General features: G+C 53.3%; 1 protein-coding gene across 1 annotated transcript in view; it reads right to left on the reverse strand.

Moving 5' to 3' along the window:
* Positions 1-16,860, reverse strand: part of Sorcs2 (sortilin related VPS10 domain containing receptor 2) — a 387,326-nt gene that overhangs the window by 143,148 nt on the left and 227,318 nt on the right. The window contains exon 3 of the mRNA XM_059275763.1: positions 7,322-7,421. Coding sequence (XP_059131746.1) covers positions 7,322-7,421 — 100 coding nt within the window. The remainder of the gene's footprint in view (positions 1-7,321; positions 7,422-16,860) is intronic.

Here is a 16,860-nt window from a genome sequence, read left to right on the forward strand (position 1 = left end):
AACCTTCATCAGCCCACTAAGCTTTGTGAGCCCCAGTCTTCTGGCTGCAGAGATGACTATCATTCTGAGGATCGAGATGGCCAGCTTTGTCTGCATCTGGGGCTGCCATGACCAAGCCCTGTCAGACCATGGACCTGCCTCTTTAAGATGCCAGGGGCATCTATCATACTAAAGAAATCAGGCCATACCTCCCTGCAGCGCTCTCTCTCTCTCTCTCTCTCTCTCTCTCTCTCTCTCTCTCTCTCTCTCTCAGACAGAAAATTAAAAAGCCACGCAGTGCTATAGTTTTTACAGCCAGTAATTAATGGGCCTACCAAGTACCTGGCTCCTCTATGCTTCTCTGTCACACAGGCTTAGCCCCAACTAAATCACATAGTGTAAAACTTCCCACCAGCCCCTCAAAACTTAGAAAACTCAGGTATTCCCTTTGTTTTTTTTTCGGGGGGGGGTCTCTGAAGGCTCTTCTCTGGGCCTCTCTCACTATGGTATTCATGACAGCTCCCCACCTCTTACTCTTATAAGCCATCCCTGTGAAGGACTTTTTACACCTTTTTCTGTTACATTTCTTTTCTAACTTCTGTCTCAGGACCTGATAGCAGTTCCCAGGCTGCGTCTCTGCCAAGGCAATTTCTCACCTTTGGTATGGAGGAGTAGGGGCATCCAGCACATGAACAGGAAAGGGCTGACACATCACCACAGGCACATGGCCCCCAAGAGTGGCATCCAAGGACCCTGCCTCACTGCCGGTGTCTCGGGACACTCCAGTGAAAACACTGGGACCAGAGAGGACATGTCTGTTCTCATATTGCCTGGGAACACAGTCAGGGAAGATCCTGCCAATACACCATGTGCCACACTCTCAGGCACCATGCCAGGATGCCTCATGAAGAAGCCATCCCTTCCTGCTCCTTTACCCCTGCCACCCTATCACTCCTCCAGTCCAGGGCACTGTTTCTTAAAATGTGGCCTCTGTCCTCCGATCCAACTTGTGAATGGGGAATACTGCAGCTGAGAGCATGGACAAGCCTTGCATACGGTGGAGACTCGATGCATGGATCAGGAACAGGGGGTTAATGCTGCAGCTGAGAGCATGGACAAGCCTTGCATGCAGTGGAGACTCCATGCATGGATCAGGAACAGGGGGTTAATGCTGCAGCTGAGAGCATGGACAAGCCTTGCATGCAGTGGAGACTCCATGCATGGATCAGGAACAGGGGGTTAATGCTGCAGCTGAGAGCATGGACAAGCCCTGAGATGGTGGTGACTCCATGCATGGATCAGAAACAGGGGAGGGGGTTGCTGCAGCTGAGAGCATGGACAAGCCTTGCATACGGTGGAGACTCCATGCATGGATCAGGAACAGTGTGGGGGAGATGTTGCAGCTGAGAGCATGGACAAGCCTTACATATGTGGAGACTCCATGCATGGATCAGGAACAGGGGGGGATGCTTTAAATGAGAGCATGGACAAGCCCTGCAGAGAGTGGAGACTCCATGCATGGATGAGGAACAGGGGAGGAGGGTGCTTCAGCTGAGAGCATGGACAAGCCCTGAGACGGTGGAGACTCCATGCATGGATCAGGAACAGGAACAAGGTGGTGGGGAGGCGCCCTGTGCAGGCTGGCCAGGGAGCCCTGGAGACAGGGATCTGCTCCCCCCGTGGCATCTTGACGGAGAGCATCATTGAAAACAACTTTGATTTGCAGGTGTGCAGCAACACTGAGGTCTGTCAGTGCTCTCTGAGACCCACACAGCCGTTTTCCCAGAGAAAATGACCCCACCTGCTCTTTAGGAAGCACGCAACTTGAATGCTGCTTGAGGTCCCTCCAACACACACACACACACACACACACACACACACACACACACACACACACACACACACGGCTTTTCATGCTCCTGGTATATGGTGAGGCATATTGAGTTCTGGCTGCCAAGCTGTGTGTAAGTATGCCACGGCAGGGGCCGTCCTCTATATCATGAAAATATCCAACTATCATGTGCCAGGTCTGCCAAAGCCCAGTCTAAACATGAACACGGAGTTAAATGGGCATCTCAGATAATTTCTGATCCACAGGGAGTCAGTGGCTCTGCTGGGGACAGATATAGAAGATGGCTGAAGTTTCAGCCCAGTGTCAGCCATGCTGAGACCCTGAAAAGATGCACAGTAGGGGCTTGATTCTTTCTGAGTTACACACACTGACTCAGACCCTTAAAGCGGCCTCGGGAGATGGGCCACTAGCTCCTGTCAGTGCCCATGGTGCTGAGGATTTCAGCTGCCAGTGCTGGGCACTGCACTATGAAGCCACACATCATCATTTATGATACACAATAAATGCAGAGAAGAGATAATATCGTGATCCATCATGATCCGCATACGATATCCTGCAAGCAGAAGCTGAGAGCTAGGAAACACAGACCCTGGGATCCAAGTCCTCGAAAAGCCTGTTCTCCCATCTCTCGGGCCTTCTTTCCCTGTGCTACATTCCTGATCAGTTGTTAGGCCCAGGGCAGATAGTAGGACCCTCAGAAGGACCAACCTCAAAGCAGCAGACAGCACAGCTAGGCGTGTACTTCAGTGTGGGAAGGAAAAAAGACCCACCTACTGCTGGGGCATCTCTGAGTTAAGTCTGCACTGAGATCAGATCTGGGCTCCTCAAACCCTCCACACAGAACTTAGCACAGAACTAAGCCCACACTGCCACAGCCATGGAGCCTGAGCTGATCTTAGATTACACACTGCTCTGGCCCATATCGGAGAAGAGAGGAGAGGAGAAACTGGATTACCACGAGGGCCTCTGTGAGCTGGGCAGGGAGGAGGCTTATGCTGGGGTGGAGCAGGAACAAGATCAGAGAGGGGCTCAGCACTGTAGACTCACCATAGTTTAGGGGAAGATCGGTAGAGAAGAAAGACAGACTAGCAAAGAAGACAGCAGCGTGGGGGAGGGCCAGTAACATCAGCAGGCAGGCCCATGCACTCAGTTCAGCAAGAACAGCACGGAGTTCAAAAGGAATTCACAGGCAGGGGCTGAGGGCAGTGGCTGGGCTGACAATCAGTAGAGCTAGAGGATCCCTTGTGACATCATCCCAAGAGATCCACAGAACTGAGATCCACAGTAGCTGTCAGTGACTAATGTGTAGTTCTGGATCTGGACCTTGGCACAGGTCTCCTCCTGCTGTTTGGGGTCCTATGGGGATGAAGTTTGATGGACAACTGGGGCTGAGGTACTCTTGACCCACTTGTGTGGACTCATGGACGTTTCTTGACGTACCTGGGCTTCTCCCTCTCCCCTGTAAAGCATAAGACTGCAGGAACCCCCACTCTGGGGGTCTGCCAGGACACATGTGTGCAAGGTACCACACAGCAGCCTGCTGGGCAATGGAGTCCTAGGGGACACACCCTTCCCTGGCACCACTGGCTCCCCTACAACATGCAGGTACTGAGTCTTGGTGATGCAGGCAGCTTCCCGGATGCAGGGCTGTGGTGTGATCCACGTGTCCCCAACCTTGCAAGGCTGGCAGGTGGCTTCTCGTGAGCCTCAGGGTGAGTGAGGGGGGCGAGTGAATAAAGACTGATGCGCTCTGGCTGCAAACCACAGGAAAGGCCTCCTCAGTGGGGTGGACAGGGGACCCAGGAATCAGCGTTCTCCTAGACCATTCATTCAGTAAGGGATTTCTTGGTGGCAATGTACGTGTGAGATTTTAGCATTCAGTCCAACATAGATGCCTTGTATAAGATGACAATCCACATGAATTTTTAATGCAAAACACGATGCTTAAAAACGGTTTCTCACTAGGCATCCCCACCAGACCAGACCTTCACACCTCTCCATGCTCTAGCACCCTTGGGGACCATTCAACAATGCATTTGCCACCTAAAGCCAGTGTGGGAACCACGGCGGCTCAGAAGGGAAAGTCACAAGCCAGAGTTATGTCTGAGGTGGCAGAAAGCCATGCCTGGGGCCACACTCTGATTATACTGCCGGCAAGACAAAATCAAAGAGAGCTCATTCTGAAGACTGCTCACAAAGTGGTCTCTTAAGAAGCCAAAAAGAACTGATCAGTCTGTAATGGTTACTAAATGGTCTCCTAATTGGAGTCCCACTTTCCAGCAAAGCTATCCATTACCCTACACCAGGGAGCAGCTCACACAGGTGCCCTGCAGAAGAGGGCCTTAGCACCCCACACCATAGTCAATGTGGGGACAGGGAGCAGATGGGACATTCACTTTAGTTCTCTTCTTAATCATCTTACAGACATGTCGCATGAGCTCCAGGTTCTCAGGCCCCATTGGCCAGCAGAGGCCAAGCTAACAGAACTGATAGGGGCTTTGTTCAGCTGTCACTTTAGGCTCCTCACATATGGGAAAAATGAGGCCCAGAGTGGAACCAGGATGTGCCAGATGGCACAAGCCAACAGCCAGCAAACTGAGCCTGGAATATGGTAAAGACCTGCCATTTTCCTGACCCTGGCTACAAGGAACTGAACTGAACTGGACTGGGCTGAGTTGGCATGGATGCAGGGAGCCCAGTGAACCTGGAAGGGTTCAAACCACACCTCCCTAGCAGGGCTGACTTTTGTGTCCTTCTGAAACTGCAAATCTGCCCCATCTCCCATCATCTCAGAGGACTGCAGAAGCCAGGACTGAATGGGAACCAGCCTGCATAGAATATCCTTTCCAGAAGCCTCTACTGAGCCCATATTCCATTACCCATTGCAGCTTTCTATTGTACAGGCTGTCACTGAGGCTTGGAGGGGTCAAGGGTGTGGTCCCAGTCCGAGAAGGAACCTTAGGCCTGACCTCACTGCTCCCTGCCCAACCCCCCTGGGGATCCTTCCCTGCTCTCACAGCATCTGAGTCTCTCTTGGTTCTTACTGCCTCAGCTGCCCCTGCCCCTCCTTCCACATATGGACATGGCCTGCAGGCTGCCCTGTAGGTACCTGATCATCCTGGGCTCCAGCGCGGGGATGGCTGGACACATATGACTAGGGAGTTGCTCTAAGCAATGGGAACATGGCTCTGTTCACTGAGTCTGGCCTTCAACACCTACTTTCAAAGGTCACTTCTGTCACACACACACACACACCATCACAGCCACAGCAGGAAGGACCCATGGCAGGCAGGGAGGTCAAAGGTCTTCCCTGCTCCTTTCATGCACTCGGGGTTCCCTGAAGGTAGAGGCCCTCACAGCTGCCCTGAGCATGGACAACATCCTGCCTCCTTAGCTTAGACTCCAGAGAAGGTGGTTTCAGACCCAGGCCTCCTACCAGGAGGTATGTGATGGGGTAACTCTCACCTTTCCTCTCAGTTTTCTCTCCTGGAAAATGTGATAGCAAGGCCTCACTGCTTGGACGGTTGCGGATGGAGTGCGATTGCTTGTGTGAGGCATGAGGGAGGGCTCTAGGAAGAGGCAGGGGAAGCTAAAACCAACCCACCCTTCTCCTCTCCACCTGCCAAAGGCCCAAGGCCAGGGTTCCCTGGTCTGCAGTAGACCTCCCTCCTCTGTTCCCATTCTGGCCAGGAGGAAGCTTTCACGGCAGCAGAAATCAAGGAGAGGAAGACACAAAATCAGACCACTCCAGCATGCAAGATGGCATCCCATTAAAGAGCAGTGGAGGGGCCTGGAGCCAAGAGCACTGGCTGCTTCTGCAGAAGATCAGAGTTCAGTTCCAAGAACTCATGTGGCAGCTCCTAACCATCTGTAACTCCAGTTCTAAGGGATCTGATGTCAGCTTCCGGCCTTCCTGGGCAGCAGGTATCCACATGGCACACATACATACACACAGGCAAAACTTGTGGACAGAAACAATTAAAACTAAATCTTCCCCAAAGCAGCAGCTGGGTTCTGCTGCAGTCCAGTAAGGACTCCGCAGGCTCCTGTCCTCCCACAGGGCTGACCTGCTGTGGGATCTGCTCAGGTCGGGCTCCACTGTCTCTCTGAGCCCCTGAACCTTCGCCGACACTACAGCCACCAGAGTGCATGGTGCGTTCCCGCAGTGTACCATCCTGTGTTTCTGCACCCTCTGTGGGATGCTCAAACACAGGCCCCAGTTCTAACAGGGATGCACCTCTGGGGCTGGCCCTTGGCAGAATTGTTGTTTACCACTCCTCTTTTGTCTGGCATCAAACAAACCAAAAGAAAGCCACGGCTACGTGATTAATAGGTTACATTCTAAATGACATTTCTTTAGATTTTTACAATCTGAAATGTCTGGTGACCTGCGAGACTATGACCTCCTTACTCCTTAGTTCTGTGCATCCTCTAACACAAAGCACACAAGCACCCCAGGATTGATGACAAAGTCTAGTCAGAATGTGTGGAGGGGGCCACTGGGAGTAGGGGCAGCATGACGGAGACAGGATGGGTGAAGGTACCATCCAGTGTGTAGTCTTCATGCCCATCGCCCCATGCCTCTCTCCCCCTCCCTGTAAAAGCTGGCTAATACATGTGAGTCCCCCAACACGGAAATCTGAGGATGCGAGCACCCTGTCTTCTTAAGGCAAGGCCTTCAGTAAACTCCATTTCTGTCCCATCTCATCTTGTGAGCACTGGCCTTCAAGCTGTGAGCAGTGTGGCCTGTGCTTAGTAACAAGCTGCTGGGATTTCTCTTTTGCCACCACCCAAGTACCTCTGGGACCCGGATACTGATCTTGTAGGAAACACTACGCAGGGCTCACTCAAGTCTCTGTGTGAGATGTGGGCTACATCCCATCTTCCTACAGGGAAACCAGAGCACAAAGAAGTGAACCAGGATTTGAACTCTGCTCTGTCTGAGTCCCCCTCCTGTGACCTTGGACTGCTTCTCTAGATTGAGTCCAATGTGCTGACTTGATGCTGGGGTCTCTAGGTGGGCCAAGATACAGCCACACATCTGCAGGAGGATCCTCCCATGGTCTTCCCTCTTCTACATCTAGTCAGGAAATGAGAACCAGAAACCAAGAGACAGCGAGCAACGTTTTGACATGGAACCAAACCAGCCCTGGAGAGATGACGCCCTAGAGAAGGGCCTCAGAGCTTCCGCCAGGACTCTGAGCCAGATAGAGCTGATTCAGCCACCAGCTCCACTGACTCCCCTTTCTGCCCGCCTGATGGAGATTGCCTCCCGGACAGGAGAAGATGGATGTGCCCCAGATAAGCAGGCAGGCTCTCCTCCAGAGGCCCAGTGGATGGCTTCAAATGCACTCATCAAAATGAGCCAAAGCCGCAGGAGCTGAGGGCCAAATGCCTCACACCAGACCGCTCTCCCGAAGCAGAACCAGACAGTGGTCCGTGGAGAGCCAGATCCCAAGGCTTGGCCACCCTGGGCTGGTATGTACGTACCTTTCTCTTGTTGGCTGGGCAGATATAGAAGTTGTCGATGACAGTGGTGATGCCAGGCTGGAGAGTAAGCTTGGTGTAGGTTGTCCCAAAATCTGAGGACCTATGGGAACAGAAAGACAAGTGTCAACACATGTCCTCCGGGGGTTAGACTTTCCAGCACCTTGGTATGCCAGCACTGGCAGAGCTGAGATCCCCAGAGTCACCCATTCCATCCTCCCAGGGGAAGCGTGTCCCCACCCCAAGAGCAAGTGGGGAGCCTGGGTACTCTTGCAGATGGCAGGTTTGCTCAGGTCTACAGCCCAGGTCTGGAGTGAGGACCAAGTCAGAACTTTTAGGGTGGGAGGTTGAGACAAGGTCTCTCTGTGTAGCCCTGGCTGTCCTAGAACTCACTCTGTGGATCGGGCTGGCCTTGAACTCAGAGCTCTGCTTGCCTCTGCCTCCCTCCCGAGTGCTGGGATTAAAGGCGTGCATCACTGCTACCCCACTCAGAAGTCAGAATTTCTTGATCCTTCTGTCCCTATGATGCTTTACAAAACCCTGAAGATCTGTGCCATTTTATCCATCTCATAGATGAACAGTAGGCACCAAGGGGACCAGTGTCTTATATGAGGGACCACTCAGCTAACAAGCAGAAGACTCAGGGTTCAAACGCTGGCCCTTCTGATGCCAGCGTGGCCACTGACTGAGCCGAGGTCCCACTGCTCTCTTCCATTCATCCATTGCCTTCTCTGAATGCTCCGCTCTACCAGGAGCATCCAGGCTCAGGCCCATGCCTTGAGCCCAGGACCACAGGATAGCAGGGACAAGCTTGGCACCCGCTGGGAATCAGACTCCAGGATCTGTGCCACCAGGAGCTGGCCCAATGAGCTCATCATGGGAGAACAGGCCAATAACTCCACACCACCATTAAGTCCATTAAGTCCCCCCTCGCCTCTTCCCTCATCCCCCGATCTTCAGGTGAGGCAGTTACAGGAAGATGGCCATGTTTACTGTCACTGGGCTTGGTGGCCACAGGCCCCCAATGTCCTTGGTAAACCTCAGGGTCACAAAGTCCCTTAGACCAAGACAAGAGACAGCCCACTCCCCCTCCTCTGACTCTCAGGATTGCCCAGCAGGGGTAGGGTCCCTGGGGACCGTCTGGGGCCTGGCTTCTTCAGACCTCCCTAGGAGGACCGGAGCAAGAGAACAAAGATAACACCATGCGCCTGCTGTCTAATCAAGGCACATTTGCTCTCCAAACCGCAGAGAATTGATTTTCTTTGGGAAGGGGGAAGTGAGAGGCCCCATTAGCAGAAATCGATCCATGCAGCCCAGAGCCCTGTAGAAACAATGGTTGTTTATAAGCTCAGAGCCCACAGCCTAATGCAGCTGGATCTTCCCTGGCTGCCCTTTCCAAGACCTAATCCTGTCCCCCACCTTCCCTCCTGCTACCCACTGCCTCAGCCCCAGTCCACCCACCCCAGCCTCTGCTCCATTCTCTTCACTACAGGAGCTACCCCAGACTGGAAACTCCAGGGCACCTGTGGGTGCGGGGTAGCCGTGGAGAGTAGCACCCAGCGACCACCCCTGTGCTCCAGGACACCTGTCAAGGGAGGCAGGCACATGCTGAAGGAGGCAGCAAGATGCAGCCACACTGGAAGAGGAATAGCAATGCAGGGACCAGGGAGACCCAGGATGGATGGGATCACTGGGTCATAGACAGGCAGGGACAGAGCGGCACACACAGAGACCTGAGGGAAGAAGGGAGAGACGGTGTCTGCCAGGGAAAGGCACCTGGCCCTGGTTGGCCAGTATTTTTTGAAAACACATCAGCCAAGAACACGAGTGAAATGTAGATCTCACAGATGTCACCAGGATAAGACAAGGCCACCCTAGAGGGGTCATATGAAGACAGAGGCAACTGCTGGAGGGCTACAGTCCCCCCCTCCCCCGGGAGCTAAAGGGAATGGAAACAGACTCCCATTAGCTCCCCCAAAGAACCAGTCCCAAGATGCCGCATTTTCTCAGGGCGGGAACTTCCAGAACAGCGGAAGGGTCCTTTTCGGCTCCTTAACATCATGCAGCAGCCACAGGACACAGACGTGGCGTTCCAAAGAGAGAGGGGAGCAAAGCAGAGACATACATATAGGGGAGGGAAATATTGACAGGCAGACAGACAGACAGACAGACAGACAGACAGATAGACAGACAGATGGGGGGCACTGGGGGAGAGAAAGAGACTGAGACAGAGAGAAAAGAGGAGACACTGAGACAGACTGGGGAGGGACAGACAGACAGACGGGGCAGAGACACAAAGAGAGATACACTGAGGCAGAGATAGAGGAGAGGGTGGAAGAGTCAGAGAGACAAATGAAGAGTTGGATGAGGGAGACAAGGAGGCATCATCGCTGCTGCAGGTCCAGGGGACTCTGGGAAATGCTGAGGGCATGTTAACAAGGACGCCCACAGTCCCCAGCGGCCCCTCAGGGCCCAGCGGCCCCTCAGAGCCCAGCTGCCTTGCACCTCACCTAACCCAGCCTGACCTGCTGACTCCCCCAGTCCTCACATTCCATCCAGCATGTCCCTGCCCCTGGCCAGGCCCTTCCTGCCCATGTGCCTTGAGGCGCCCCTGGGCAGGGTAAAGGCTCAGAGTTGGGGGAGGGGGCACAATGCAGCAGGCAGCCTTCCTCAGGAGAGCGTGTGTGTCCTGTGACTGCTGTAAGAAGCTCTCACATCACAGTACTTAAAACACAGCAGTCTCAGGAAGTTCAGAGAAGTCAGAAATGGGACTTCTGGGGGCTAAAACAGAGGTGTTGGTCTCTTTCGGAGGCTGAGAGACAGTCTATGTCCTTGCCTGTTGCACCCTGTAGAGCAGTGATTCTCAACCTGTGGGTTGCGACCCCTTTGGGTGTTGCATATCAGATATTTACATTACAATTCATAAGAGTAGCAAAATTACAGTTATGAAGTTGCAATGAAATCATTTTATGGTTGGGGGGGTCACCACAACATGAGGAACTGTATCAAAGGGTCACAGCATTAGGAAGGTTGGGAACCCCTGAAGGCTCCTGCCAATGCAGGGCTTGTGGCCTGCCTCTGTCTTTGAAACCCATCCCCAGGGTCTGTGTCTATTCCGACATCAACCACTTCTGAACAAAATTCTTCCTCTGCTGGTCCCCACGATTACCCAGGACTCAAAGGACAATCCCAAGGGCCACTCCCGGGAATTCTCAGTCCCACATGCCAAGTCCCTTCCACCAAGTGAGGAAGCATTTGTACAGGATTAGGATGGGACCATCTGAGTAACACCATCCTGTTGTCACAAAGTGGGCGTTTGAGCTGGGTCTGGAGTATGTGTAGGAGTCTAACAGGTACAGTACACGGCCGCTGATGGGCAGAAGTGGGCTCTGGGGAACAGTGAGGTCTGGGGCAGCAGGAGTGGAATGGGGAGGGGCGGTGGGGGCTGGATCCACTTTACAGTGTAACAGCCGCTGGCCGCGTGCGGCTACAGCACTTGGAATGTGGTCCATCTGGCCAAGGGTAGAAAAACTTTGAAACACTGATTTCAAAGACTCAGGGCCCAGAAAGAATGTAAAATACCTCATTGTCAGTTTTATGTAGATTACATATTGACATACTAATATTCTGGATATATTGAGTTAATTAAAATCATTACTAAAATTAATTTCACCTGCTCCTAGTCTTAGTTAATAGACTTCATTTTATTGCAGCTTCGGGATCACCACAAAACTGTGCGGTAAGCTCGATTTGCCCATGCCCCTGGCTTCATACAGAGCCCCTCTCTGCCACTACCCTCCCCGCCTCAGGATGAGCCAACATACACACCATTGTCCCAGAGACCATGGTTCTGATGAGGGCCTGCTGGCCCAACAGACCGAACATGGCAGGCATTCACCACTGTGGCATGAATGGAGTCCCTCCATTGCCCTAAACACCCTCCGGTTCAGCCCGCTCCCCACCTGACCTCCAGCCCTGGGCAGCCCTGATCTTTTCCTTATTGCCAGTTTTGCATCTTCTAGAATATTCTGCGGCTAGAATCCCTCCACCGGAGTCTTCCTTCTTTCTCTCATTCATATGCTTAGGTTGCTCTACATCCTTGTCACTACTGTCCTTTCTCTTTGTTCTGTGACCACCAGGACCTTCTGCACAACTCACATGACTCCTATTCCTAACATGCTGGGTCAGGACGTCATGTCTGGACACGCGTGACATCAGGAGTGCCTCTGAGGGAGGGGCGGGGTCTGTGGAGGCCGAGTCCTCACTTGGTCCTCTGTCCCAGCGGGCCAGCCGAGTGGCCGTGTGGGGTCCTCCAGAGGGTGCCTGGCGGCAGCATGCACCACACAAGTTTGTTACTGCCACTATGTTGCTGCATCAGGAGAACCACCGAGGCTACAAGTGGAATCAGGGGTTCAGACTGTGGGGGACAGGGCCCATCCTCAGGAGGGACAGTCGGACGGTGACGGTGACTTGCACTGGACAAGGCATTGGGATATGAGAAGAGATGGGGGGACACACGTGACATGGCATCCAAGTGACAGTGCTCAGGAAGGTGTCTCTCAAGAAGGTTGAGCTGGGAGTCAGGACAGCCCTTGCTGTGGACAGGGCCAGGCTGGAGACGGGATCAAGCTGGGAGTGATGCTGGACTCTGTGCCGCCTCCTTCTGGTCCCTCTCTCACCTTCTCCTTACTCATCCTGGGGAGGAGTCCCACCCTGGGCTCAGTCCCTGCTTCTCTGAGCTGCTGGGGCCCTGGGCTGCCAGCTCAGGAGTCAGCACCGCTCTCCTCCTCCGAGACACTAAGGATTGGGGTCAGCAGCTTCCGAGGTCCCCATCAGTGAAAAAGCTGTGACCGATGTCTTTAACCTGCAGGCACCCCACCCCTTTCAGCAACTGTCATCTAGCCCTAGCCCTGAATCTCTAGTAGAGGCACCAGTTGAATGGGTCCCCATAAGGTGGGTTACGGGGGGACTCGGCCTGGATGTGCCTTTCCAGTGGGCAGTTCCATCCGTGCCCAGGGACGTCTGCTTCTTAAGTAAACAGACACACCCAACCATGGTGACAGGTGTTCAAGGGACAGTCACTGCAAGAAGTTCAAAGGGCCAACGGTAGTGACTCAGGTGACCTTGGCCTTGCTTGCTTTCACTGTCCCAGAAGAGGACAAAACATGAGCACCCGTTCTTTGGAACACTCTGGTTCCTGCTAAGGATGGGGCTGCTGGGGCAGAGGTCATCTTAAGAGATGGAGGACCCTGCTGCCCCTTTGCAGGGCAGGAGGCCTCATCCCAGGAAAGGCTGGCCTGGCTCTCACTTGATCTGTGGGAGACTCTGATACTCTGGAACAGGGGAGTGGCCTGAGCCACTTGTCAGTTGTACCTCATTGTCGGAAGGTGGAGAAGATGAGACTGAAGGGGACAGGGACTGTCACATGTTCCCAGGAAGAGAACACAGCGGCCTCACCTGGTGTCTCACAGCTGTGTTTTTTTACCCCCAGTGTTTCTCTCCAAAGAACAAAACCAAGCCATCTAAACCAAACCTCCACCGAGTCCACGTAACCCAGGCTGATCCAGATTTGTGGTGTAGCAGAGAGTGGCTTTGAACTCCTGACCCTCCCAAGTGCTGGGATTACAGGTCAGTGCCACGACACCAAGTCTGAATATTGTATATTTTCAAAGCTACACAAACGGCAGGACTCAAGCAACTCGGGTTATTCCAGCTCTGGGAAGTAGGAAAGGGGGTTAGGAAGAAGAGTGAGGCTGGACAGGGTGAGAGGGAGGATGGGTTAGGTTCTCCAGGCAGCCTCAAAACCTCCCCAGACTGGGAGGCTTCAACATCAGCAGTTACACACTCACAGCTCCAGATCCCAAGTCCAAGGGCTCAGAAGCTCCAGCTCCTGGGGGCTCCAGGGCTCCTTGGCTTGTGGCCATATCATTCTAGTACCTACTTCTGTCTTGACATGAGATTTGGACCCTAAGCCCAGAGCTACATAAAGACCCTGTGTTGGTAAGGCTACATTGTGGGGTTCTGGGCAGACATGGGCTTGGAGCAGGTTTGTTCAACTCATGTAGGCAGCTGTAGTTACTGAGCAATGAGTGTTTACATGGGTGATTCTAAATTAGATGCCCAAGGTACCCGACTCTTGTTTATAGCTTCCACTGTTCACTGATGATACAGGGACAGGCAGAGAGAGGATGGCAATGGAATGCCTAAAGTCTGGGGCCTCATCAGCCCCAGACAGCCATCAATGCTGGAGGAAAAGGCATGAGTCACAGGGACGCTCAGAACCTGTGGAACGTGGAGCTCCTTGCTGGGACCACTGAAAGGCCCAGAGAACTTGCAGGCACAGGGCAGTGTCGCCTTTGAGAGGAACACTTGGAGACTGTCCCGGGCCTGGGTGACAGGAGCTTCTCCAATGCTTTCCCCACGCTGGCTGAGGGTCTGCTGACGGCAGCCAGGGGTCAGCGGTGATACAGAATGCTTCAGCTGCCATCTGGGCAGCGACACTGAGGGCAAAGGCCACAGCATGAGTGGCACTGGGCTGGGCTCAGCCTCTGTCCCAGGCCAGGGTGGGCTGGACGGAAGGAAGGGATGCCACAGCCTGTCTACATGGAGCTCAGCTTATCTGCTTGCTGGAACTGTCTCTTAGGGAACCCTGAATGCAGGCCAAGAAAGGGAATGATATTCACAACCTCAGATGTGACAAGCTGCCCCAGTGCCCAACAAGCAGTCTGGGCAGGTCAGTGGCAGAAGCCTTCAGCCAGCACTAGGCCTAAGGCTCTATCCTCCAAAGGCTGCCAGATCCAGGACGGTGAGGTCACCATGAACCTCTAAAGGTCCCACAGCCAAGCACACCGCTGACAATGCTTGTCACGCTCTTTTGGTGGTGTCCTCAGTGCCAGACCTGGAGGCTGTGTGACCTTAGGCTAGCAAGCTTCCTTCTCTGGTCAAGCTTGCCATTGCAAAAGGGCAGGGGTGGGGGTGGGGGGTTGGCTTTATGTCTATGCATCGGCCTTGACACTAAGTGGGTCTGGTTCCTAAGGAAGGGTGTGAAGGAGGAAGGAGGGGACAGGGAGGGGACACTAGTACTCACAAAGCATCTCCCTCCCCACATCAGGGCACACCCTTAGGTGACTTCCTTGCTTTCAGTATCCAAACTGTCCAATGTTTTATGTTTTTCCTTCCCCCCCCCCGCCCCTGTGTTCAACAGTGCTGAGACCATTCTAATCTTCATCCGCTCAAATTAAAAATGAAAAACCCAGAGTCTAAAACCGGGCAAGTAGAAACACGGAAGGCGAGCACAGTTGGAAAATTGCTATTTGTGAATCGGCTGCTTAATTGCTGAGTGTTTGCACACATTCTCTTTTTAAAAACGATTTCATTAAGCCATTTTCATATTCTATAATTATTTCACTGGTGGGGCACGCTCTCCCCCTCCCTCCCACAATGAGCCCTGGCTTTCACACCCGGCTCCCATCGCTAACCTGAAAATCGCACACAGGTAGGAGAAAGGCACACTTGCTCCAGACAGGTGTCCCCTGACCCTCCCAGTGAGGCCACCTACACTTGAGTGGGACATGGGGCCTATGTGTGTGGAGAGGGTCCAGGACAGATGTTCATGCCTGTCCTGAAAACAGAGGACGGGGGCAGAGGCAGCATCCAAGAGAAGCCAGTGCTGCCCAGGGTCATCCTGCTGCCAATCAATGGACTGCCCTCTGCCGTTAGCAAAGTGCCTGTGGCTTCATGCACCTTATGCTCCATGATAATCAGGAGTCTGCATGTGACAGCCTGCAGGGCACCTCCAGGTGACCCCTCATCACTCTGGAGACAAGCTCCAACACCTGCACTTGGTATACAGGGAAACAGAGGCCGAGTAGGGGAGATATGGGGACCTACCACCAAGCATAGACTTAAACCTACTCCAGGTATAAGGTATATTGGAGATATGATTCCTGGAGTAGCTGGTTCTAAGATCTGGTCCTGCTCCAGAGGACAGGAAGTCTGCTGTGACATTAGGGACAGGTGCCGTGCCGACAGTCACACACACCACTGGCTGCTCAGAGGCCTGGAAGTCCTATGGGACCTGCCAAGAGGGAACCTTGATTCCCACTGCCCTGATATCTTAATCAGCCCTCCCAGGCTCGGGGGTGGGGGCAGGGAGTCACTACTATGCAGGACATCTTACGGGCAATGGTGTCACTCAGAAAAATTCTGGAATGTGGCTTGAGAGACGAGAGACTGAGTATGAAATGAGGAACAGGGCATTGGCTAGTGAGGTAGGATACAGGAAGGGGTGCAGGAATGATGGGGCCAGGCAGGTCATCACATATATTTTTCTGCTGTGGCCTCACCAACCTAAGCATAAATTGAAAAATATTGTAAGTAAAAAATTCAAATATACTCCAGCCTGCTGAACACACTGGAATATGTGAGATGAGCCCAGTCTGCTTCAAGTGTGCACAGCAACTCCTGCTAACTTTCGGTGGCAAACTCATCTACATAGCCCGTGCTGTAAGGACGCGTTGACTGTTTCATATATCTCACTGAGTACATTGATTCAGAAAATACTGGCAGCCCAACCCTGCAGACTAAATGTTTCTTCTCTCTGCTACCCAGCATGGTCAGAGAGGCTCCTACATATGGCCAGCCTGGGAAAGATCAAAGCTTGCAGCGTGGTTTCTACTGAATGCCTCTGGCATTTGCAACACCATGAAATAAAAACCAAGCCAAACCAAAACAACAACAAAAAAGTTCACTGGGCTCTCCTGATGCGAAGGGCATCTGTAGTCTGAGGGAGGGAACACAGCCTCCCTCCCTGCCCCACACCCGATGCGCAAGCCCTGTGCCACAGAGTGAAGGAAACTGCAGAGGTATCCGGTCATGCTGGAACAGGGTGGGGGCTGCCCATGTGCATATGAGGAACTGAGGCATGGGGAGCCTGATGGCCCAAAGAATAGCAACCTCAGGTCTCCCAGCAGAAGCCAGGTATCAGCTTCAGGTCTGTTCCACCAACTTGAGACTGAGGCATGGCATGGCTCCTCCAGACCCCCAGAGTCTCCCTGATACCATTTCTCACCCCAGCAGTGTCTGCAGAGCCATCCTGGTACCTGCTAATGTACCAGCAACTCATCAATGGACGCCTTGACATGGGAGCGATATGCCATTGCCTGGGAGAGTTGCTGTGGGCTCGGGGCTCCTCCTAGCCCAATATTGCACCTCAGGCAGCTCAGCCAGGGCTGGTATGGCTGGAAAGAGGATGCAGGGAATACTGGGGGCTCCAGTTTTCTTAGGCCTGAACTCCCAGGGGGCAGATTCCATCTTGAGGGCCTGATCACCTGACCAGACTTTCTACATATGGCGTTGGCCTCTGCCACATCTACAACAGCCCTGAGTGCCGAGTGCTGTGAGGTTTGCTGGCAGACAGTTCTGGAATGAAGTGGGCTGGCCTGACCAACCCCACAGACTCTTTTAAACCCCTGCCTGCAGTCCAACCAGCACTCGAAGATGGAAATGTGGTTGTGAACTTGGCCCAGACAATCTGGCTCCTG

The sequence above is a fragment of the Peromyscus eremicus genome, chromosome 10 (genome assembly GCF_949786415.1).
Source record: "Peromyscus eremicus chromosome 10, PerEre_H2_v1, whole genome shotgun sequence".
NCBI lineage: Eukaryota > Metazoa > Chordata > Mammalia > Rodentia > Cricetidae > Peromyscus > Peromyscus eremicus.